Source organism: Scyliorhinus torazame, chromosome 5 (assembly GCF_047496885.1).
Source record: "Scyliorhinus torazame isolate Kashiwa2021f chromosome 5, sScyTor2.1, whole genome shotgun sequence".
NCBI classification, from domain to species: Eukaryota; Metazoa; Chordata; class Chondrichthyes; order Carcharhiniformes; family Scyliorhinidae; genus Scyliorhinus; species Scyliorhinus torazame.
The window spans coordinates 145587901-145613295 of NC_092711.1; the positions used below are offsets into that span (position 1 = coordinate 145587901).

Consider the following 25395-nt stretch of genomic DNA (forward strand, 5'->3'; position numbering starts at 1 on the left):
CATTCACTTTGGGGAAAGTGGGTGAAAGAGGTTGACAGGCTCTTTAACTGAAAGTGAGTCTCTCTTAAGCTAATTGCAAAGGAGCCAGAGGGTGAGAGGAGATTTTATTTTTCTTTTGACACAATGTTTGAAAATGTGGTTCAGAGAGTCAATCGGGATTGACTAATTTATAGAGTCTTTTTCAGGAAGTAACAAGGGATGTCAATAAAGGGGAACCTGTTTATCTAGGTTTCCAGAAAATATTCCCCAGGATGTCACATCAAAGGTTATTACACATATTAAGAGCTAAGGATGGGGGGGGGGGGGGGGGTGGGGGGGGGCAACATATCAGCATGGTTAGAAGGTTGGTTAGCTAACAGGAAGCAGAGAGTAGGTATAAATGGGTTACGTTTGGGTTGGTAAGATGCAACAAGTGGAATGTCACAAGGATCAGTGCTGGGCCCTCAACGATTTTACAATCTATATGAATGAGTTGGATGATGGGATTGAATGTATGGGGGCTAAATTTGATGATGGCACAAAGTTTGGTTGGAAAGTAATTTGTGAAGTGAACTTAAGGAGTCTGCAAAAGACAACAAATAGGTTAAGTGAGTGGGAACAAATTGACAGACGGAGCATAACGTGGGAAAATGTGAATGTGTCCACTTTGGCAGAAAGGGTTAAATAAAACAGAACATTATTTAAATAGGGAGAGATTGCTGAAGCATGAGGGACAGAGATTTCTGGGTGTCCTGGTACAGGAACCACAATAAATTAGTTTGCAGGTACAGCAAGGGATTTGGAAGGCAAATGGAATATTGTCATTTGTTGCAAAGGGACTGGGATATAAATGTAGCTATGATTTGCTACAGTTGTACAGGGCTTTGGTTAGAGCACTGTGTACAGTTTGGGTCTCCTTATTTCAGAAATGAGATTAATGCATTGTAAGCAGTTCAGAGAAGGTTGACTCCCTCGGTTCCTGGAATGAGGGGGTTATCCTCACCGGTATCCCAAAATCATGTCACATATTCTTAACTCTCAGATGCTCTGATGAAAAGATCAAAGAGAGTGTGTCTTTCTTATCTGCCCTGTTATGGTGCTGATATTTCTTGTAGTATCTGGGCTTTCAAATGTGGATTTCTTTAAAATTAAGTTCATGGGCCAGGGTGTAAATATATCTGGGTGGCACGGTGGTCAGCACTGCTACCTTAAGACGCCGAGGACCCGGGTTCGATCCCGACCCCAGGTCACTGTCTGTGAGGAGTTTGCACATTCTCCCCGTGTCTGCGTCGGTCTCACCCCCACAACCCAAAGGATGTGCTGGGCAGGTGGATTGGCCATGCTAAATTACCCCTTTATTGGGAAAAAATAATTGGGTCCTCTATTTTTTTTTAAAAAGCATGTCAATATTTCCAAGAGAAAGTGATCAACTTATTCATCCCGTCTACACATTCCAGACTTTCACTAGAATGTCGGAGGATACAAGATTGATATATTCCATTCACCCACACCCAAGGTAAATATTCCAATCATTTATTGTCCAGGACAATATTCCCAGTATCTTTCATACAGAAATTAAACATTCCCGTCTGATCCCAGGTATTAACCTATTCTGTTTGTTTGTTCATGTCAGGCTGGGATTGTTCACCTCGGAGCAAAGGAGGTTGAGGGGAGATTTGAGAGAGGTGGACAAGAATATGACAGGTTTATTTGATTTGATTTATTGTCACATGTATTGGTATACAGTAAAAAGTATTGTTTCTTGCATGCTTTACAGACAATCCATACCGTACACAGGGAAGGAAGGAGAGACTGCAGAATATAATGTTACAGCTATAGCTAGGGTGTAGAGAAAAGATCAACTTAATACGAGGAAGGTCCATTCAAAAGACTGATGGCAGTCGGCAAAAAGCTGTTCCTGAGTTGGTTGGTACGTGACCTCAAACTTTTGTATCTTTTTCCTAACGGAAGAAGGTGGAAGAGAGTATGTCTGGAGTGAGTTGGGTTCCTAATTATGCTGGCTGCCTTTCCGAGGCAGTGGGAATAGTAGACAGAGTCAATGGATGGGAGGCTGGTTTGCGTGACGGATTGGGCTGCATTCATGACCTTTTGTAGTTTCCTGCGGTCTTGGGCAGAGCAGGTTCATTACCAAGCAGTGATACAACCAGAAAGAATGCTTTCTATGGTGCATCTGTAGAGGTTGGTGAGAGAGGTTGGTGACATGCCAAATTTCCTTAGTCTTCTGAGAAAGTAGAGTTGTTGGTGGGCTTTCTTAACTTCGTGTCGGCATGGGGGGGACCAGGACAGGTTGTTGGTTTTCTGGACACCTAAAAACTTGAAGCTCTCGACCCTTTCTACTTCATTCCCATTGATGTAGACAGGGGCATGTTCTCCACTACGCTTCCTGAAGTCAATGACAATCTCCTTTGTTTTGTTCACATTGAGGGAGAGATTATTGTCGTCGCACCAGTTCACCAGATTCTCTGTACCATTCCTGTACTCTGTCTCGTCATTGTTTGAGATCCGACCCACTGTGGCGATCTCATCAGCAAATTTGAAAATCGAGTTGGAGGGGCGGGGAATATTTTGATGTGGCGAATGGTAATGACCTGGAACTCACTGCCTGTGAGGGGAAGGTGTTGTGTGGAAATGAAGACAATGGAAGATTTCAAACGGGAATTGGATCGGCATTTGAGGGAACTAAACTGCAGGGCTGCAGGGATAGAACGGGGCACTGGGAACATATCAGTCATGACAGAGTCAATGGATGGGAGGCAGGTTTGTGTGATGGACTGGGTTGTATTCACGACTCTCTGTAGTTTCTTACGGTCTTGGGCCGAGCAGTTGCCATACCAAGCTGTGCTGCAGCCAGATAGGATACTTTTTATGGTGCACCTGTAATAATTGGTAAGAGTCAATGTAGACATGCTGAATTTCCTGAGTTTCCTGAGGAAGTATAGGCGCTGTTGTGCTTTCTTGGTCGTAGTGTTGATGTTGGTGGACCAGGACAGATTGTTGGTGATTTGCACACCTAGCAATTTGAAGTTGGCAACCATCTCCCCCTCGGCACCATTGAGGCAAACAGGGGTGTGTACGATATTTTGCTTCCTGAAGGAAATGACTAGCTCCTTAGTTTTGCTGACATTGCTGGGGAGATTGTTGTTGTTACACCATGCTCTATCTCCCTCCCGTACTCTGACTCATTGTTGTTTGAGATCCGACCCACTGCAGCCGTGTCATCGACAAACATGGAGGTGGAGTCAAATTTTGCCACACAGTGGTGTGTGTACAGCGAGTATAGTAGGGAGCTAAGTATGCAGCCTTGTGGAGCCCTACTATTGACGACTATCGCAAAGGAGGAGGCATTGTTGTTTATCCTTACTGATTCCTGTCAGGGGCTGGTTTAGCACACTGGGCTAAATAGCTGGCTTTTAAAGCAGACAAAGGCAGGCCAGCAGCACTGTTCAATTCCCGTACCAGCCTCCCCGAACAGGTGCCGGAATGTAGCGACTAGGGGCTTTTCACAGTAACTTCATTTGAAGCCTACTTGTGACAATAAGCGATTTTCACTTTCATTTCAGGAAGTTGATGATCCAGTTGCAGGGGGAGGAGCCAAGATCTAGGTTTTGGAGTTTTGATATGAGCTTGGCTGGGATTATGGAGTTGACGGCAGAGCAGTAGTTAATGACTAGAAGTCTGACATAGAGGTCCTTGTTGTCGAGATGCTCCAGGAATGAGTGTAGGGCCAGGGAGATGGCAGTGGCGTCTGCGGTGGACCGGTTGCGGTGGTATGCGAATTGCAGTGGATCAAGGCACTCTGGGGGTCTGGAGTTGATGTGTCTCATGGCCAACCTCTCGAAGCACATCATAATGATCGATGTCAAGGCCACCGGATGGTAGTCGTTGCCTGGTTCTCCTTTGGCACCGGTATGGATGGTGGTCTTCTTGAAGCAGGTGGGAATCTCGGAACGGAGTAGGGAGAGGTTGAGGATGTCCGGAAACACATCCGCCAGTCTGCACAGTATCTGGGTTCATGACCAGGGATCCCGTCAGGACCCACCGCTTACCGAGGGTTCACTTTCAAGAAGGCTGATCTGACTTCGCAGGCTGTGATGGTGAGTGTGGGTGTGTCCAAGGTTGCTGGAGCAGTTGACAAAGGTTTGTTGGTTTCCTGTTGAAGTGAACATAGAATGCATTGAATTTGTCGGGGAGGGGTGCCCTGTTGCCGAAGATTCTACTTGGCTTTACAGCTCATTATGTTGTTTAAGCCTTGTCACAACCGACGCGAGTCCATGTCATTAGTCTGTGATTCTAGCTTAGTCTGGTATTGTTTCTTGACGCCCTGTTGGCTTTGTGGAGGTCGTACCTAGATTTCTTGTATAGGTCAGGGTCGCCTGCCTTAAATGCCTTCAGTACGAAGTGAATCTCCCGATTAAACCATGGTTTCTGGTTGGGCAATATACGTACTACCTTCTTTGACACACAATCTTCTACACACTTACTGATGAAGTTTGTGATGGTGCTGGCATACCCGTTTAGGTTGACTGCTGAGTTCTTGAATATGGACCAGTCCACTGACTCGAAGTAGTCACGTAGGAGCTCTTCCATTTCCTCGGACCAGCACTGCATGACTTTCTTAACCGGATTCTCCTGCTTAAGTTTCTGCTTGTATGCCGGGAGAAGGAGCACCGTCTTGTGGTCCGATTTTTCGAAGTGCGGTTGGGGGATGGATCGAGAGATGCCCTTGATGTTTGTGTAGCAGTGGTCAAGGATGTTGGGGCCCCTGTTGGGACAGGAGATGTGTTGGTGGAATTTTGGCAGTACACTCTTGAGGTTGGCCTGGTTAAAGTCCCCGGCCACAATGAACAAGGCCTCCAGGTATTCTGCTTCATTGGTAGGTGTGACCTCGCACGTGTTTCATCAGGTTGGATGACGTTCTAAACCTCTTTGCGCAGTGAGAGCAGCTGAACGGTCTCTCCTCAGTGTGAAGGCGCTGGTGGATCATCAGTACCGGACAGCTTTTAAACCCACTCCCACAGTCAGAGCATTTAAAGGGTCTCTCATTGGTGTGAATGACATTGTGGCTCAGCAGGCTGGATAACTGAGCAAATCCCTTATCACACACCGAGCAGATGAATGGCCTCTCCCCAGTGTGAACTCGCCGGTGTGTCTGCAGGTTGGATAACTGAGCAAATCCCTTATCACACACAGAGCAGGTGAACGGCCTCTCCCCGGTGTGAGCGCTCTGGTGTCTCTGCAGGGTGGATAACTGAGTGAATCCCTCATCACACACACTGCAGATGAATGGCCTCTCCCCAGTGTGGACTGTCTGGTGTCTCTGCAGGTTGGGTAACTGAGTGAATCCCTTCCCACAGTCAGAGCAGGTGAACGGCCTCTCCCCAGTGTGAACTCGCTGGTGCACCTTCAAGGTGGATAACTGAGTAAATCCCTTCCCACACACAGTGCAGGTGAACGGCCTCTCCCCGGTGTGGACTGTCTGGTGTCTCTGCAGGTTGGATAACCGAGTGAATTCCTTCCCACAGTCAGAGCAGGTGAATGGCTTCTCTCCAGTGTGACTGTGTTGATGCCTTTCCGGCCCGAATGGAGCTGTGAATCCCTTCCCATAATCCTCACATTTCCATGGTTTCTCCATGGTCCAGGTGATCTTGCGTCTCACCACGTTGGACGATCAGTTGAAGCCTCGTCCACGCACAGAACACGTATACAGTCTCTTCCTGATGTGAATGGTGTAGTATTTTTTCAGGCTGTATCACTGGTTGAAGCTCTTTCCACAGTCAGTGCTCTGTAACAGTCTCACACGGGTGTGTGTGTGTGTGTCTCAGTGCTTTTCCAGACACACTGATGTTTAAAATCTCTTGATCAGACAGAATAGACAAACGTTTTGCCTTCTAGATTCCAAGGTCGATGATATTCGGTTCCCAAGAATTGAGTGACTCAGTCAGTTCTGACGTGATATTTAGTTTGAGATATCGGCCTCAAACTCTTCGCGTTCGAACTTCCTGCAAAAATATTTTACAAAAATCATCATTGTCAGTACAGGTCAGAAACTCAGAACAGACAATTCTAGTTTCTATCGAACATTCTTTCTTCTCTCTTTCCCTCAAATGCTCTAAATCTCCATTCCACACACTCTCTCTCCATTCTCACTCTGCTGTATCTAATATTCACCCTCCCAATTCTCCTGAAGGCACTGAATCAGGCTGATTGACAGATCCAAGCTTTCTGTCCTGGACACCGAGGCTGCCAGACAGATATATGTCTCTGTTACTGGACGATAAATGTGTGTAATATACAGACTGGATTCACTTCCTTCCCCTCCCAATTCTTATGAAGGTGCTGATTGATGCTGATCAACAAATCTAAACTCATTACAACCTGTACAAGAGTAGAGACTCTCCATCTAAGTATATTTACGGATTAGAGATGGGGAGATTCTGAGGAAGAATTTTATTTAATCATGGAGTGGTCATGACCGGAAAATCACTGCCCACAAGTGTTGTGGAAGTTGAGATGATCAATAGTTCAAAATAGAATATGAAGAAAATAAGCTTTCAGATGAACAGGGATATCGAGGGGGAATGGGACTGACTGGATTGCTGTGCAGAGAGTCAGCACTGACTTGAGTTTCCAAAAGGATTTCGTCAGTGCTGCAATAACTGTATGACTGGAAATAGATAATGTAGCTACAGTACTATATTACAGAACTAGAAATAATAATACATGTATTTTATTACTGTACCATCAATAATATATCTAATACATTCCATATAACACTAGATATATATCTGTCCGATATAACATTTTTAAAAATTATTTTACGGGGTGTGGACATCGATGATGAGGCCAGCATTTATTGCCCATCCCTAGTTGCCCTTCAGAAGGTGGTGATGAGTTGCCTTCTTGAACCGCTGCAGTCCTTGAATTGTAGGTACTGAGGTTCCCAGGTATCTGCTGCTCTTGGCCTTCTAGATAGTAGTGGTTGTGGGTTTGGAAGGTGCTGTCTGAGGAACCTTGGTGAGTTACTGCAGTGCACATTGTAGATGGTATACACGGCTGTCACTGTTCGTCGGTGGTGGCGTGTTTGAATATTCGTGGAATGGGGAGCAGTCAAGCAGGCTGCTTTGTTCTGGATGGTGTAGAGCAGCATCTTGAGTGTTATTGGAGTTACACTCAACCAGGCAAGTGGTGATTATCCTATTACATGCCTGACTTGTGCCTTGTATATAGTGGACAGGCTTTGGGGGTCAGGAGGTGCATTACTCGCTGTAGTCTTTGGCCTGCCCTGGTCGCCAACACATTAATATGGCTAGTCCAGTTCAGTTTCTGATCAATGATAACCCTCAGGATGTTGGTTGTGGAGGATTCAGCGATACTAATGCCACTGAATGTCAAGGGGCGGTGATTAGATCCTCCTTTGTAGGAGATGGTCATTGCCTGACACTCGTGTAGCATAAATGTAACTTCCACTTATCAGCCCACATCAGGATACTGTCCAGGTCATGCTGCATTTGGACATGGACTGCTTCATTATCTGAGGAGTCACGAATGGTGGTAAACATTGTGCAGTCATCCACAAACATCCCCACTTCTCACCTTATCATGAAAGGGAGGTCATTGATGAAGCAGCGAAAGATGGCTGGGCCAAGGAGTGCGCCCTGAGGAACTCCTGGAGCTGAGATGATTGACCTCCAACCACCACAACCATCTTCCCTTGTGCCAGGTATGACTCCAAACAGCGGAGAATTTTCCCCGATTATCATTGACTCCAGTTTAGCTGGGGCTCCTTGATGCCATACTCGGTCAAATGCTGGTTCAGCACACTGGGCTAAATCGCTGGCTTTTAAAGCAGACCAAGCAGGCCAGCAGCACGATTCAATTCCCATACCAGCCTCCCCGAACATGCGCTGGAATGTGGCGACTAGGGGCTTTTCACAGTAACTTCATTGAAGCCTACTTGTGACAAGCGATTTTCATTTCATACTGCCTTGATACCAAGGGCAGTCACTCTCACCTCTTTAAACCATGTTTGAACCAAGGCTGTAATGAGGTCAGGAGCTGAGTGACCCTGCGGAACCCAAACTGAGCGTCTGTGAGCAGGTTTTGCTGAGTAAGTACCACTTGATAGCGCTGTTAATGACTCCTTTCATCACTTTGCTGATGGTGGAGTGTATTCCGACAGGGAAGTAATTGGTTGGGTTTGATTTGTCCTGTTTACTGTTCCCTTTCATGTCAGCAATCTCCTGGGGAAACCAGCCCTTTAAATGTGAACATTAGGAAAGAGATCATCATTTTAGCCAGACAAATAAATGTGTCAAGCTGAGGGAGCAAAGGATGTCAATGTCTTTAAGAGAGAGAGAGAGACCTGGGCCAAGCTTTGCAGAGTCTGCACCCTCCCTGGATTCACTTCCTTTCCCTTTAGTTGCTGCAAGTCACCAGTTGAAGGTCAGAATGAGACAAGAAATGGAAAGAGGGAGAAAAGAAAGTGTTATCCTCACAGATGTTGGAGACAAGAGTCTGTGTGCAGCTCAAGCTCATTCAGCGTTGGGGGAACAACAGCTTTGCTCGGCAGAAAACACCATGTCCAGCTTCCGCATTGAGACAATGGGGGAGCTGTGATTGGTGGAGGAGCAGAATCCTTCCGGTCCTCCAATCTTCCTATTGGTCAACACCTCAGCAGGAAGGTCAGCAGAAGTGAGCTCCCCTACACATGCGCAGTTTCCCCTTCCCTTAGAAATGCGCAGACCCGGGTGAGGGGCTGTGGAAACCATCGACGGTCGGAACTGTCAGCCGTTTGCCTGGGAACCTTGTCTCGAGGATATGTGGGGGATGGGGAACAATGGATGGGGCGGGGCTCCCGCGTCTGCGCGCTGGCAAGTGACGTCACCCCAGAGCGGACTCATTCCTATTGGTTGATTTAGAGGCCGAGTTCCTTTGCGATGTCACAATGTGGAGGTTGGACAATAAGTTTCAGACTAAAACATTCTCCTCTGGGCAACATCTGGGAGGAAATCAATGTCTCCCCCTTTCATAAATTCATAAGATATAGGAGCAGAATGAGGCCATTTGGCCCATCGAGTATAACCCTTCAACCCCGATTAAAAATCTGTCGAACTCCTCCCTAAAATTACTGTCCCAGCTCCACCGCACTCTGGGGTAGTGAATTGCACAGATTCACAGCCCTTTGGGAGAAGAAGCTTCTCCTCAACTCTTTGGAATTTGCTACCACTTTTTAAAAATAATATTTATTGTCACAAGTAGGCTTACATTAACACTGCAATGAAGTTACTCTGAAAAGCCCAACTCGCCACATTTTGGCGCCTGTTGGGCACACGGAGAATTCAGAAAGTCCAAATTATCTAACAGCATGTCCTTCGGGGCTTGTGGGAGGAAACTGAAGCACCCGGTGGAATCATAGAATTTACAGTGCAGAAGGAGGGCATTCAGCCCATCGAGTCTGCACCAGCCCCTGGAAAGAGCACCCCACCCTAGCCCATGCCTCCACCCCATCCCTGTAACCCAGTAAACCCACCTAACCTTTTTGGACACTAAGGGCAATTTATCATGGCCAATCTACCTTTTACATGTCCAATCCACGTAACCTGCACATCTTTGGACTGTGGGAGGAAACCAGGCCACCCGTACAAAGCCTACGAAGACACAGGGAGAACATACAGACTCCACACAGCCAGTGACCCAAGCCGGAATCGAACCTGGGACCCTGGAGCTGTGAAGCAACTGTGCTAACCACTGTGCTACCATGCTGCCCATCTTATCCTAAGACTATTACCTCTCGTTCTAAAATGCCTGAAAGACGTGCTGTTAGGTGAATTGAACATTCTAAATTCTCCTTCAGTGTACCCTAACAGGCGCCAGAATGTGGCGACATGGGGAGTTTCACAGTAACTTCATTGCTGTGTGTTTTTTAAAATTTAAAGTACCCAATTCATTTTTTCCAATTCAGGGGCAATTTAGCGTGGCCAATCCACCTAGGCTGCACATCTTTGGGTTGAGGGGGCGAACCCACTCAAACCGGGGAGACTGCAAACTCCGCACGGACAGTGACCCAGATCCGGGATCGAACCTGGTACCTCGGCGCCATGAGGCGGCAGTGCTAACCACTGTACCACCGTGCTGCCTCATTGTGGTGTTAATGTAAGCCTACTTGTGACAAAAATGCAGATTATTATTATTATTAAGTGGGAGTAGCCTCTCCAAGGCAGCCTTCAGGACGCGCGTATATGCAGAATCGCCAAGCAGGAACTTTTAGCCAAGTTCCACACACGAGTACGGCCTTGACCGGGACCTTGGATTCATGTCACATTACATTCACCCCCCCCCCCCCACCATCTGGCCTGGGCTTGCAAAATTCTACCAACTGTCCTGGATTGAGACAATTCGCACCTCTTTAACCTGTGATTATCCCTCTCTCCAGTCACTCCGTCTGGACCTGTAAATACTTAATTACCTGCAAAGACTCGCATTCAAAAGTATCGTCTTGTATCATTGACTTTGTCTATGTATGTTTCTGGAACCCACCTCTTCATTCACCTGAGGAAGGAGCTGTCCGAAAGCTAGTGATTCGAAACAAACCTGTTGGACTTTAACCTGGTGCTGTAAGACTTCTTACTGTGCTCACTCCAGTCCAATGCGGGCATTACCCCATTAAAGTAAAGGGGCAAAGTGGCAGCATGGTGGCACAGTGGTTAGTGCTGCTGCCTGATGGCGCCGAGGTCCCAGGTTTGATCCCGGCTCTGGGTCACTGTCCGTATGGAGTTTGCACATTCTCCCCGTGTTTGCGTGGGTTTCACCCCCACAACCCAAAGATGTGCAGGGTAGGTAAACTGGTATTGCTAAATTGCCCCTTAATTGGAAAAAATAAATTGGGTACTCTAAAATTTCAAAAAAAGTAAAAGGGCAAAGTCTATTTATAGTTTGAGATACATTCCTAATAAAAACAGTGTTTAGGCACTGTTGCTTCTAGTTTTTTGCAGTAAAAGTTATAAAATCTGAAGTTTTTGCCTTATGACTCTTTAATTTGTTCACTGGGTTTAGAATTTATCATTTAAAGTTACTGATCTGTTCAGAAATCTTACACAGTTGATTTAGAGCTACAAGTTTCAACTTCCCATTGAGCCTCAGGCAACTTCTGTCTCTCCATTGCTCATGTCAATGACAGCCCAGCAACAGAGCTGAGGGCTGGAGATGCTGTCACTCCTTGTAGGAGCTGGAATCAGTAGAAAGAAGAACCATAGTTTCTGGTTGAGCTATTTGTTCGCTGTCTGACCATATATAAATAGCTAAGCAGGTAATATGCTGTGATGAGGGTTTAGAAACAGACCCTGGGTCGACGAGTTCACTGAAGCTGTGGGCTTGTCAGCTGTACAGTGAAACCAGGCATCCAACAGCCACAGAGACCTCTAATATTGGACACTGGGTTTAACCCTGTTCTGTAAAAAACAGACCTATCTGATACTGGGGGTGATATGGTTAATCTGACCCTTAATTCATTTAATTCCAAAAGTGAATAACATTGATTCAAGTATAGTGATTACTCTGTTAATCTGTCAACAAAGTGGTGTCAGTTCATGCAGAACTCTGTCTGAACTCAATTTAATTACATATTTTTGTTACTGACTAGTATAGTGTCCAATCTAAAAGGACGGTAGCACAGTGGTTAGCACAGTTGCTTCTCAGCTCCAGGGTCCCAGGTTCAATTCCCGGCTTGAGTCACTCTCTGTGAGGAGTCTGCACTTTCTCCCCGTGTCTGCGTGGGTTTCCACCGGGTGCTCCGGTTTCCTCCCAGTCCAAAGATGTACAGGTCAGATGGATTGGTCATGATAAATTGCTCTTAGTGTTCAAAAAAGATTAGCTGGGGTTACTGGGTAACAGGGGTAGGGTAGAGACATGGGCTTAAGTAGGGTGCTCTTTCAAAGAGCCGGTGCAGACTCGATGGGCCAAATGGCCTCCTTCTGCACTGTAAATTCCATGATTCCTCTATGACACAGCTCAGAATAGGGATGTTTGGTTTGTGTTTCCTGTCTGCAAAACCTCTCTGCTCATCGCCTGGGAAAGGTGATTACAAAGGACATCGCTGTGAGTAAAGGGTAGAAATCCAGAACTGACAATTCTAGTCATCAGAGAACATACTTTTCCCTCTCAAACTATAAATCACTGTTCCCCACACACTCCCTATTGATTATAGATCGAATACATCCTCCTATCACATTACCATGGGCACCTCACCAGTAGAGAGACAGGAAGGTGCTGGAGGATGGACTGGAAATGGGGCTCTACCAATCAGGGCACAAGGTTTGGGACAATGTGTGTGTGTGTGGGGGCTTTGGTATCGTGACTCACAGGGTTCAGTTCTCATGTCCAAAGCAGGGAGTCACGGGAACAGGGTACAGAGGAACCAAAGAGAAACAATTTGGATCCTGAACATTGTGAACATCCTTTACTCTGGTTGTATTTGAGCCGCAAGGCATTTTGTCTTTATCACCTTGTTTGTTTCATTAATTAACATTTGTTATAAAAATGTTGATTTTTGAGACTTTTCATGATTAGATTGATGCACTTTTGGGAAAGTGGGTGAGAGGGGTTGACAGGCTCTTATTAAAAATAAATTTAGAGTACCGAATTATGTTTTATCCAATTAAGGGGCAATTTAGCAGAGCCAATCCACCTACCCTGCACATCTTTGGGTTGTGGGGGTGAGACCCATGCAGACACTGGGAGAATGTGCAAACTCCACACAGACAGTGACCTGGGGCTGAGATCGAATCCGGGTCCTCGGCGCCATGAGGCAGCAGTGCTAACCACTGCATCACCATGCCGTCCCTGACAGACTCTTTTAACAGAAAGTGAGTCCCTCCACGGTAATTGGCAAAGGAGCCAGAGGGACAGATGAGATTTTATTTTTGACACTGCGATGTTAGACAATGGGCTTCCGGGAGTCAATACAACCTTTATCCCTCTTTCCCAAATTCGGGAATGATTCACAGTGATAACCCTTATTGGTGACAGCGGTTAGATTTTATTCAGTAGAAACAAGAGCTGACTCATGCTAATGTCTGAGCAGTTGTATCAAAGTGCAGCAGCATTCCCATTACACTCTGGGTCGAAGCACCATCTCCAGGTAAATGCTCCCTGCTCTGCCCCAGATGCCATGGCCCCAGTCAGTGGAATATGTAAAACCTCAACAAATCTCTGTGCTCAGGGAGTCCCTTCTTATACTTTATTACATCACAAAGTCTGTGGAGACTGATTTAACCCAATCATTGCTGAGCTAACATTTGAACGGACCAATTACAAAACCAGCCATTGAACCATCTGTACCCACTCAAGCCACATCAAACTCGCAAACAATTGTCTTCCCCACGCTCCGTCCCCGGTACAGGGAGTCAGCATCCCCATGCCAAGCAGTGAAAACATGGTGGCCTTGACACCCAGGTGTTGTCCAGGATTCCAGGCACTCTTGTTTTCTCTGTCCTCTGGGATTTGTTTATCTCCCTGTTCCCACACAGCAAGTTGTCTGTTCTCAGCTCTGCTCGATTTCTGCTGGAGTTTGGTCCCTTTTACACCTTTCGGATCAATAAAACATTTGGTCAGCGAAGACCCAAACCACAATTTCCCATCCTGTCACCTGTCAACCATCCTTACCCAGAGCGTAATCTCAACAGGAATAAAAACAGAAGTGCAACAATCAAATTCAAAATAAATCCACAGCCAGTCATAGAATTTAATTTAATGTTCACTAATTAGCAAGAAAACCCGAAGCAGGGAGTCCCCCAGGCTTCTTACACTCCACACCTTGAGGGAGAGGAGAACTCTCTCTCTGACCCCTCACTCAATTTCACTCCGTTATTTTCCAGTACTGTTCTGGCTCCACCTGGGGTAACATCTACTCGATCTTTTCGTCTCCTGGAGCACCGTGAGTTCTTGGTTACTGGTACAGTGGGACAGATGTTTCAAGGAGTAGATGAAACATGGACGTAAAAGATTCTCCAACTCTCTCTTTACCCCCGTTCAACTTGTGAGCACTTCTTACTTGTATTATTTCTCCCAAGTCCATTATTGGCCCAACTGAATTTTTAAATTAAAAAATACATATAGTTACAGGATGTGGGCCTTGCTGGCTAGACCCAGCATTTATTGAACATCCCTAGTTTCCTTAGAGAAGGTAGTGGTGAGCTGCCTTCTTGAACCACTGCAGTCCATGTGATGTTGGTATATCCACTGTGCTATTAGCGACTGAAGGAACAGCAATATATTTGCAGATCAGGATGGTGTGTGGCTTGGAGAGGAACATCCACTTGGTGCTGTTCCCATGTGTCTGCTGTCCTTGTCCTATATGGTAGTGATCATGGGTTTGGAAGGTACTGCCTGAGGAGCCTTGGTGAGTTCCTGCTGTGCATCTTCTAGATGGTACACACACTTCTGCTCCTGTGCCTTAGGTGGTGGAGGGAGTGAATGTTTGTGGGTGGGTGCCAGTGAAACAAGCTGCATTGTCTTGGAAGGTGCCGACCTTATTTAATTTTGGAGATGCACTCAGCCAGGTAACTGGAGAGTGATCCATCACACTCCTGAACTCGAGATAATGGGCAGCCTTTCAGGAATGAGGAGGTGAGTGACTCACGGCAGGATTCCCAGCCTCTGACCCACTCTTGTAGCCACAGTATTTATATGGCTAGTCCAGTTCAGTTTCTGGTCAATGGTAACCCCCAAGATGTTGATAGTGGGGTATTTAGCAATGGCAATGCCATTGAATGTCATGGGGAGGTGGTTAGATTCTCTCATGAGGGAGGTGGTCTTTGCCTGGCATTTGTGTGGCTCAAAGTTACTTGCAGGACTGCAGAGCTCAAATCTGATCGATTGGTTGTTGGATCATTTAGCTCTGTCTATTGATTGCTGCTTTTGATGTCTGGCATGCAAATAGTCCGGTTTCATTCATAATACTATTCCTGCCTCGCAGTGCCAGGGACCTGGATTCAATTCCAGCCTTGGGTGACTGTCTGTGTGGAGTTTGCACATTCTCCCCGTGTTTGCATGGGTTTCCTCCATCGCTCTGGAGTCCTCTCACAGTTCAAAGATATACAGGTTAAGTGGGTTTATGGGGATATGGCGGGGGAATAGACTGAGGTAGCTGCTCTGGGTACGGTTGGTGCAGACTCGATGGGCCGAATGGTCCCCTTCTGGGACTGTAGAATTCCATTCTATGGAATAAACATCCTTGCGGATTCTTACAGCTTTGTGCTGGGCCATTTCAGAGTCAACCACATTGCTGTGGATCTGGAGTCACACGTAGTCTAGACCAGGTAAGGAGGCAGATTCCTTCCCTAAAGGGAATTAGTAAACCAGATGGGTTTTTTCTACCAACAATGGACAAGATCATTCGACTTTTAGTTCGCGTTTTTAATATATGTATTTTATTCCAAACACAATCAATTATACAAACAAACAACAACCGAATACCATTGGCTTTCAAACAGTTTGTCATTTTCCCCCTTTTCTTCCCTAAACTACCCCAACATTCCTTTCCCAACTGCTGCCCCCCCCCAACCCCGGCGACAAACAGATCCTCAAATAGAGACAGAAAGACCCTCCATCTTACGTAGAACCCTCTTTACCCTCGGAGAACGTACTTAGTCTTCTCCAACTGTAGAAATTCCGCCAAATCCCCCAACCATGCGAATACCTTCGGTGGGGCGACCGACCTCCAACCCAGTGAGATTTGCCGCCGGGCAATCAGAGTGGTGAAGACCCACTTCCCCTCCAGCAGCTCTGGCAGATCTGAAACACCAGAAAGCCCCACCAAAGAGCACGGCTCCATCGTCACCCCCACACTTCCGGCAGGGTCTCGGAAATCAATGGCCAGAATCCCCCAACTTCGGGCACACCCAAAACATGTGAACATGATTGACAGGCCCCCTCCTGTACCTCTCACATCTGTCCTCAACCTCCGGGAAGAACCCACCCATACGAGCTTGAGTCATAACATGCAAAAAACAACATAACATTTACAAAACTTGTATATACACGTCGAGACAGAACGATCCCACCATTAGTCCTCCCCCAATCCAAGCTCCTTGACAAAGTCATCCGCTTCCTCTGGCATCATAAAATAATGCCGTTTGCCCTTGTGAAAGTCACCCAGAGTTTGTCCGGGTACAACACCCCAAACCGGAGCTTGGTCAAAAGAGCGCCACCTGAGCTCTGTTAAAACCCGCCTGCCATTTGGCCAGGTCAGCCCCAATGTCCTGGTAGATCCGGATCAGATTCCCCTCCCAGCTACAGTCTCACATTGACTTCACCAACCTCAGAATCCTCTCCTTCTCCTGGAACTTGTGCATCCGGCCGATCACTGCCCACGGTGGCTCACCAGCTCTCAGCCTCCGTTGTAATGATTGGGGAGCCCGATCCACCTCCGGGGCCTTATCGCAGACCCCCTTCTCAACCAGCTTCGTGAACATTTTCAATACATAGCCCGTGGCACTCGTTCCCTCCACCCCTTCCTCAGACCTACAATTCACAGATTCTGTCGCCTGGACTGATTCTCCTGGTCGTCCACCTTCGCCCTCAGCACCTTGCAGGCCTCTCCCAGCATCACTATCTCTGCCTCCAGCAACACGATCTGATCACTGGGATCCAACACCATCCTTTCCACCTCTCGGATCATTGCACCTTCTGACTCCAGGCGCTCCACAACCCACTCCAAAGTCCCACGAAGAGGGGCTACTGCTTCCTCAATCACCCTGGACCAGTTCTCTTGCATCTCTTTCCGATGCTGCCGAAACATCCTCCAACTCCACCATACTCTCAGTTGCTGCACCACACAGATCCTCCATCTCAAGCCAAGGCTTTACTCAACTTTTGCCGGGTGTTGTAACCTGCTGATATTCCACTTTGGAGGAGAAACCACTTCCCTCCACTTATTCTGCACTTTATACAAACTAAGTCGCCATTAACTGGGCAGAAAGGGCCAGAAATCCAAGCTTCCAAGATGCAGCCACCTTGTGTGCAGCCGATAAATTCATGGCCTCCACTGGAAGTCATTCCAGGACATTTTTGTCATTTAATCTCACCAATCCCTGACTTTCGCTTTTGTTCTCCCTGACCCTCCTCCTTTCTCACCAGCATAAAACCCATCACATTTCTCCCTAGTTAGTTCTGAAGTAGAGTTACATTGGACGTGAAACGTCAACTCTGTTTCTCTCTCACAGATGCTGCCAGACCTGCTGCGTTTTTCCAGTTCTTTCTGTATTTATTTTAGATCTACCTGTAATGGGGGGAAAACACTATTATTATTCAGGATAAAATAAATGTCCTTCATCAATTTTTGTGGATCAATTCAGTGGAAATGCGCTCTCCCAGGCTCAAAGAGCATCAACCCACTGGGAGCAAAGTTGTGAGATCGGCCAATCCAGCAGAAAGAAACTCTCCGACCCTCCCACTTCACCAAGTGTCAGAATGAACATGGTTCAGTCCTGGATGTGATTAACAGCAGCAATAACAGCATAATCCAACCCCTCTCTTCACTCGTGAACTTGCTGGTGTCTCAGCAGAAGTGTTGACCGAGTGAATCCCTTCTCACACACGGTGCAGGTGAATGGCCTCTCCCCTGTGTGAACTCGCTGGTGTGCCTGCAACGTGGCTAAGAGAGTGAATCCCTTCCCACATTCAGAGCAGGTGAATGGCCTCTCCCCAGTGTGAATTCGCTGGTGTACCTGCAGATTGGGTAGCTGAGTGAATCTCTTTCCACAGTCAGAGCAAATGAACGGCCTCTCCCCAGTGTGAATTCGCTGGTGTGTCTGTAGGTGGGATAACCGAGTGAATCCTGTCCCACAGTCAGAGCAGGTGAATGGCCTCTCCCCAGTGTGAACTCGCTGGTGTCTCTGCAGGTGGGATAACCGAGTGAATCCCTTCCCACAGTCAGAGCAGGTGAACGGCCGCTCCCCAGTGTGAACTCGCTGGTGTGCCTGTAGGTTGCTTATTTGAGTGAATCCCTTTCCACACTGAGAGCAGGTGAACGGCCTCTCTCCGGTGTGCAGGAGCTGGTGTGTCAGCAGATGGGATGAGATTCGAAACATCTTTGTGCAGTGAGAGCAGCTGAACGGTCTCTCCCTCGTGTGAACTAGTTGGTGTGTCAGCAGTCTGGAAGAAGTACTGAACCCCTTCCCACACGTGGAGCAGGTGAATGGCCTCTCCCCGACGTGGACTGGCTGGTGCTTCTTCAGGTTAGATAACTTAGCAAATCCCTTCTCACACTGAGAGCAGGTGAACGGCCTCTCCCCAGTGTGAATGCGTCGATGAGTTTCCAGTGCTGATGGGAATCTGAATCCCTTCCCACAGTTCCCACATTTCCATGGTTTCTCCATGGTGCTGGTGTCCTTGTGTCTCTCCAGGTTGGACGATCAGTTGAAGGCTCCCACCGAACTCGGGTATGGTCACTCCCCGCTGTTTTTTTCAGGCTGTGTAACTGGTTAAAGCTCTTTTCAGTCAGTACTCTGGAACACTCTCTCTCAGGTATGCGTGTCTCGATGATTTTCCAATCACACTGATGGTTAAATCCATCTGAAGCAGAAAGAATAGACAAATCTTTTTCCTTCTCAATTCAAAGGCCGAAGATATTCAAGTCCCGGTGAATTGAGTGAATCAGTCAAATCGAGACGTGAGGTTTGGTTTGAGATTTCTGTCTGTAATTCTTCCTCTTCTGATATCCTGTAAAAGGAGTTTACAAAAGACACCACTGTCAGTACAGGATCGGAATTCAGAACTTTTCTGGTTTCTATGGTCCTCTCTCATTTCCCCAAATCTGTAAATCTATATCCCACACACACACCCTCCATTCTCACTCTGCTGTATCTAATATTCACCCTCCCAATTCTCCTGAAGGTGCTGATTCAGGCTGACTGACAGATCCCTGCTCACTGCTCACTCATCACAGAGAGATGAAAATCTTCATGCAGGCTGCTAGCCTATCGGAAATATGTAACAGGACTAAAATTGTGTTTGATGTATGGGATTGTTCCAGTTGGTTAAAATATACGGGGTTGTGATTGATCATGATCTGGAACTTTCTGGATTGGATGGACGCTGCAGGGTTACTTTTGTCAATAATAGATTATTATTATCCTCCTGTAACCAAAGGCTATCCTACTCACTATTTACCACCACCAATTTTCACACAATCCGTGAACTTACTGAGAGACCTGGCCCAACCTTTCCAGAATCTGCACCCTGGAATCACTTCCTTTTCCTTCAGAACCAGAGACCTTCCGGCCCTCCAACTATTCCAATTGGTCAACACCTCAGCTGAAAGGTCAGGAGGTGGGATCTTTCTGCACATGCGCAGCTCCCCATCGCTCCCATGGACATGGGCAGTCCGGGCCGCCCGCGCGGCGAATAGAGCGGTTTCGTCCCCGCGGTGGGTTATGGGAGCTGTAACCGCCATTACCCATCCTGTTTCCAGTCTCCAAACTCCTTGGCATGGGATGAAATGTGTGTGTGTGGTGTGTGGCCGGGGGGGGGGGGGGGCGGGGGGGGGATGACTCTACCCTGACACACAGTACATATGGGTAGCCAGTGGATTTGATTGTGGCGCCCCTTAACAAAACAGTTTGTTAACTTAATATGTAAAGGTTAGACACGTGGGTGAAATATTGGGGAGGGCAATAGTTTAATGTGAAACTGAACTCGAGTGTCAGCGCCTTCAGGGGAGGAGATTTTGGGGAAAAGCAGGAGGATAGTGGAATGATTTAGCGTTGAAATGAATAGGAAGGAGAGACTATGTGGGGGAATGAGATGTAGAATTTCTGAGAGCAGTATTTTGTGTCACATCACGATCTTCGACAACCTTCGTGAAACTTTGTTTTACAATGTTCCTGGAAAATCCTTGGCATTTTTTTATTAAGTCAAATGTGCTGACCAATAGGGCGGCACGGTGGCACAGTGGTTGACACTGCTGCCTACAGCGCTGAGGAGCTTGGTTCGATCCCAGCCCAAGTTGACTGTGTGGAGTTTGCATAATCTCCCTGTGTCTGCGTGGGTTCACCCCCGCAATCCAAAGATGTGCCGGTTAGGTGAATTGGCCACATTAAATTGCCCCTCAATTGGAAAAAAATAATTAGGTACTCTAATTTTTTTTTTAATGTGCTGTCCAAATGCAATTAATGCTTTATTGATGACAGCCACTTGAACTCCTCGACTACTCCCAAATACCAAGTACCTGTTCATGAACAGTCTGATCAACCATCTAATTCACACAGACCAGCCGAGCCCACCCATTAGCCTGGTATTGCCTTTAACTCTGACATTGTCCATTCCGGATTCAAGAGAAAATGTTTCACTCACAGAACATTTCAGATCATTGTTTCCAATATTGCCCAATCAATGCCTTTCCCAATCCGGTATCTGAGTGAGCTGCTGAGGCAATAAATTCAACTACAAACATCAAATGGGATTTCTTCCAATATATCTTTGAAGAGCAGATCTTTTTTCAAGTGGACTAAATTGGTTATGTTTTCTCGGTCACAGTCCTTTCCGACAACAATTATTAATTATCAGCCAGTCTTATTCAAATTATGGAGTCTGTTTTATGCAGTAAGAAGTCTCACAACACCAGGTTAAAGTCCAACAGGTTTATTTGAAATCAAAAGTTTTCGGAGCACTGCTCCTTCATCAGGTGAAGTGCTCCAAAAGCTTGTGATTTTAAATAAAGCTGTTGGACTTCATCTTGGTGTTGTGAGACTTCTCACTATGCCACCCCTGTCCAACGCTGGCATCTCCACATCATGTTTTATACAGGACAAAGCATCTGCTTGTTCAGTACCTCATTCACCATCTGAAACAGTGACTCTCTTGACATCCTGAGCACAATGGTGGCAGTGTGTGTACCATCTACAAGATATTTCACTGTAGCACAGTGATAGGGCAGGATGTTAGCACAGTATTAGGGGCAGCACGGTAGCACAGTGGTTCAGGCAGCATAGTGGTAAGGGCAGCACGGTAGCACAGTGGTTAGCACAGTTGCTTCACAGCTCCAGGGTCCCAGGTTCGTTTCCAGGCTTGGGTCATTGTTTGTGCAGAGTCGGCACATTCTCCCCGTGTCTGCGTGGGTTTCCTCCGGGTGCTCTGGTTTCCTCCACAATCCAAAGATGTGCAGGTTAGGTGGATTGGTCAAAGTAAATTGTCCTTAGTGTCCAAAAAGGTTAGGTGGGGTTACTGGGTTATGGGGATAGGGTGGGGCATGGGCTTAAGTGGGGTGTTCTTTCCAAGATCCGGTGTAGACTCGAAGGGCTGAATGGCCTCCTTTTGCACTGTAAATTCTATCATCTATGAGCTCACAAGGCCTCCTTCAACATCACCTTCCCAACCCATAACCTTGACTGTCATGAAGGACAAGGGCAGCAAACACATGGGAACAGCACCACCTGAAATTCCCTTAGGACGACTTGGAATTATCTGCTTCAGGGTCTGTGAATACAAAAAGTGCTTCAGATCAATATCTGTGTGTACACAAACCTCTTTAGTTCAGAGTCTGTCCAGACCCTGGTCCCTTTCAGCTCAGTATCAGCTTGCTCAGCCCATTCTGCTGCATTCTGGGCCGGTTTTAACATGGCTATTTCCTGATCTTTAGCCCCTACCCTCTGATCCTCGCTATTTTTACATTTATAAGCGTGGCGCTGTTTCAACATTAAGATCCCCACCCTAAACTTGAGCAAGTTTTCCATGTTAAAACACCGCATCTCAAACAAAGTTTTTAACACATCAAATGCCAAAACGTTTTTTTAATAAGTATTTCATTGGCTGAAGAGGTGGGAATCTTCTGTGATGCAAGTTCTTCGCTCACAATGTACAGCACCCGAACCAGGCCATTCAGTCCCTGTTATTTATACTGTACACGAGACTCCTCCACTTTACTTCATCAAGCTCCAGCTTTCTTCCTCATGTGTTTACCCAGCTTCCCCTTACATACACCTGTATTGTTCACCTCAAACACTCTGTGGCAGCGAGCTCCACATTCTCACCACTCTTATCCTTCTCTTCCCCTTCATCTGTTCATCCAGCCACCCCTGATATACATCAATACTATCCACCTCATCCACTACCCGTGGTAGTGAGTTCCACAATTACACTTCGCTGGTAAGAAGATTATTTTTGTAACCTTTGTCTTTATCCCTTTTAGTTACTGCCCAGTTTCTCAGCTCGATTTGCTGTTCCTGGAATGGGGTAAAGGATAGGGAAAGGATGAGACTGAGACTTCACATCACTTCCCCGAACACCGTGGCTCAGTCAATCTCATACTCTCGCCTCTGAGGCTGAAGGGTTCAAGTCCCCCCTCCAGAGACTCGACTCCCCCATAATCCAGGGCTGATTCTCTTTCAGTCTTCAGCTGCCAGGTTCCTAAACTCTGGAATTCCCCCCCTTGACCCCCTCCACTTCTCTCCCCTCCTTCAACACTCTGCTTAAAACCTACCTTTTCCTTTCGGTGACATCAAGGACTTGAAAAACTCACGGGAGATAATTTATTTGAAATTAATCCAGAATAATAAATTCCCAGCCCAGTTACAGGGATTATTAACAACAACAGAAAATACCTCAACTGTCAGAGTGAACATGGTTCAGTCCTGGATATGATTAACAGCAGCAATAGCAGAAGAATCCAACCCCTACATTCAAACAGAAACTCACTGGTGTGTCAGGATATTGTCAGGGAATGAGTGACTCCCGTCCCACTGTTATGGGCCAGGGTTTAGGCAACTCCAAAATGTATTATGGAGTTCACCTGATCTACAACCTTTATGTTGAATTTGGCTAGGATGAGCACAACATTTTTCAAAATTTTTCATTTTTCAAAAGCCTTCGCCTCAGGTGTGATTCAACAGACTCCCTAGACACCTTAATCAGAACAAGTTTTATTCGAAGAATATAGTTAACATATATATATAAACACACAGCAAGAATGATCAATTACATATATAAAGGCGCCACACAGCTACAGTAATTTATGTATAACATTTAACAAATTCCCTCTTTAACTGTTCCAATTCAATAACAAAATCCAATAAACCAAAAAGCCCTACTCAAACCACACACTGCATTCTCACTTGAATGGGACTGGTCTTTTTCCTGAAATTTTGATCCAGTCTCAACCAGCAGATTTAAACTCCTTCCGGAAACCAAACTATATATTTTTAAGATACCAAAGCAGGTATCCACAACCAATGTTTTTTTTACTGGAACAGATATTTCAAATGAAAATAGAGAGAGATAGGAAAAAAACACTTATTTCCTCCTCTGCACTCAATGCACACAATGAAGCTGAGACCAAACACCTGACAGCGACAGCCCAGCTCCATACACAAAATGACATCACTGAAGCCATGTGATAAGACAATAATCTTTCTTCAAGGGACACTCGCATGACACCACACACACAACATTTAATCAGCCTCTTCCTGGAGTGAACTCACCGGGGCGTCAACAAATTGGAAAACTGGGTGTATCTCTTCACACACAGGGAACACTTAAATGCACCTAAGATAAAAGCTAATTACTGCAGATGCTCAATCAGAAACAAAACAGAAAATGCTGAACAGTCTCACCGGTCTGCCAGCATCGGTGGAGAGAGAATGGAGCTACCGTTCTGGATGTCTCTTTGTCAAAGCTGGAGGAAACTGGCAATAAGATGAGATTTCTCCTGTTGTGAGGGGTGGCGGCGTGTAGCAGTGGGGCTGGATAGAGGGCCAGTGACAGGTGGAGATATAGGGGCTGGTTTAGCACAGGGCTAAATTGCTGGCTTTTAAAGCAGACCAAGGCAGGCCAGCAGCCGGTTCAATTCCTGTACCAGCCTGCCCAACAGGCGCCGGAATGTGGCGACTAGGGGCTTTTCACAGTAACATAGAACATAGAAAATACAGCACAGAACAGGCCCTTCGGCCCACGATGTTGTGCCGAACCTTTGTCCTAGATTAATCATAGATTATCATTGAATTTACAGTGCAGAAGGAGGCCATTCGGCCCTTTGAGTCTGCACCAGCTCCTGGAAAGAGCACCCTACCCAAACTCAACACCTCCACCCAACACCAAGGGCAATTTTGGACATTAAGGGCAATTTATCATTGGCCAATTCACCTAACCTGCACATCTTTGGACTGTGGGAGGAAACCGGAGCACCCGGAGGAAACCCACGCAGACACGGGGAGGACGTGCAGACTCCGCACAGACAGTGACCCAAGCCGGAATCGAACCTGGGACCCTGGAGCTGTGAAGCAATTGTGCTATCCACAATGCTACCGTGCTGCCCTTAAGAACAAATAAATCTACACTATATCATTTTACCGTAATCCATGTACCTATCCAATAGCTGCTTGAAGGTCCCTAATGTTTCCGACTCAACTACTTCCACAGGCAGTGCATTCCATGCCCCCCACTACTCTCTGGGTAAAGAACCTACCTCTGATATCCCTCCTATATCTTCCACCTTTCACCTTAAATTTATGTCCCCATGTAATGGTTTGTTCCACCCGGGGAAAAAGTCTCTGACTGTCTACTCTATCTATTCCCCTGATCATCTTATAAACCTCTATCAAGTCACCCCTCATCCTTCTCCGTTCTAATGAGAAAAGGCCTAGCACCCTCAACCTTTCCTCGTAAGACCTACTCTCCATTCCAGGCAACATCCTGGTAAATCTTCTTTGCACCTGTTCCAAAGCTTCCACATCCTTCCTAAAATGAGGCGACCAGAACTGTACACAGTACTCCAAATGTGACCTTACCAAAGTTTTGTACAGCTGCATCATCACCTCACGGCTCTTAAATTCAATCCCTGTTAATGAACGCGAGCACACCATAGGCCTTCTTCACAGCTCTATCCACTTGAGTGGCAACTTTCAAAGATGTATGAACATAGACCCCAAGATCTCTCTGCTCCTCCACATTGCCAAGAACTCTACCGTTAACCCTGTATTCTGCATTCATATTTGTCCTTCCAAAATGGACAACCTCACACTTTTCAGGGTTAAACTCCATCTGTCACTTCTCAGCCCAGCTCTGCATCCTATCTATGTCTCTTTGCAGCCGACAACAGCCCTCCTTACTATTCACAACTCCACCAATCTTCGTATCGTCTGCAAATTTACTGACCCACCCTTCAACTCCCTCATCCAAGTCATTAATGAAAATCACAAACAGCAGAGGACCCAGAACTGATCCCTGCGGTACGCCACTGGTAACTGGGATCCAGGCTGAATATTTGCCATCCACCACCACTCTCTGACTTCTATCGGTTAGCCAGTTCGTTATCCAACTGGCCAAATTTCCCACTATCCCATGCCTCCTTACTTTCTGCATAAGCCTACCATGGGGAACCTTATCAAATGCCTTACTAAAATCCAT

At 46.5% G+C, this 25395-nt stretch overlaps 1 protein-coding gene and 1 long non-coding RNA gene across 2 annotated transcripts in view; both read right to left on the reverse strand.

The window, feature by feature from the left end:
* Window positions 1-1684: 1684 nt before the first annotated feature.
* On the reverse strand, window positions 1685-8807 carry LOC140421993 (uncharacterized). Its single transcript, XR_011947207.1, has 2 exons — window positions 8496-8807; window positions 1685-5999 (listed from the first exon to the last, which is right to left on the reverse strand). It is a non-coding gene; the product is annotated as an uncharacterized lncRNA (long non-coding RNA).
* Window positions 8808-15504: 6697 nt separating this feature from the next.
* LOC140417955 (uncharacterized) overlaps window positions 15505-25395 on the reverse strand; it is a 72391-nt gene continuing 62500 nt past the window's right edge. Inside the window, 1 exon segment of the mRNA XM_072501387.1 lies at window positions 15505-18050. Within this exon segment, the coding sequence (XP_072357488.1) occupies window positions 17532-18050 (519 nt within the window). The 3' untranslated portion in view covers window positions 15505-17531.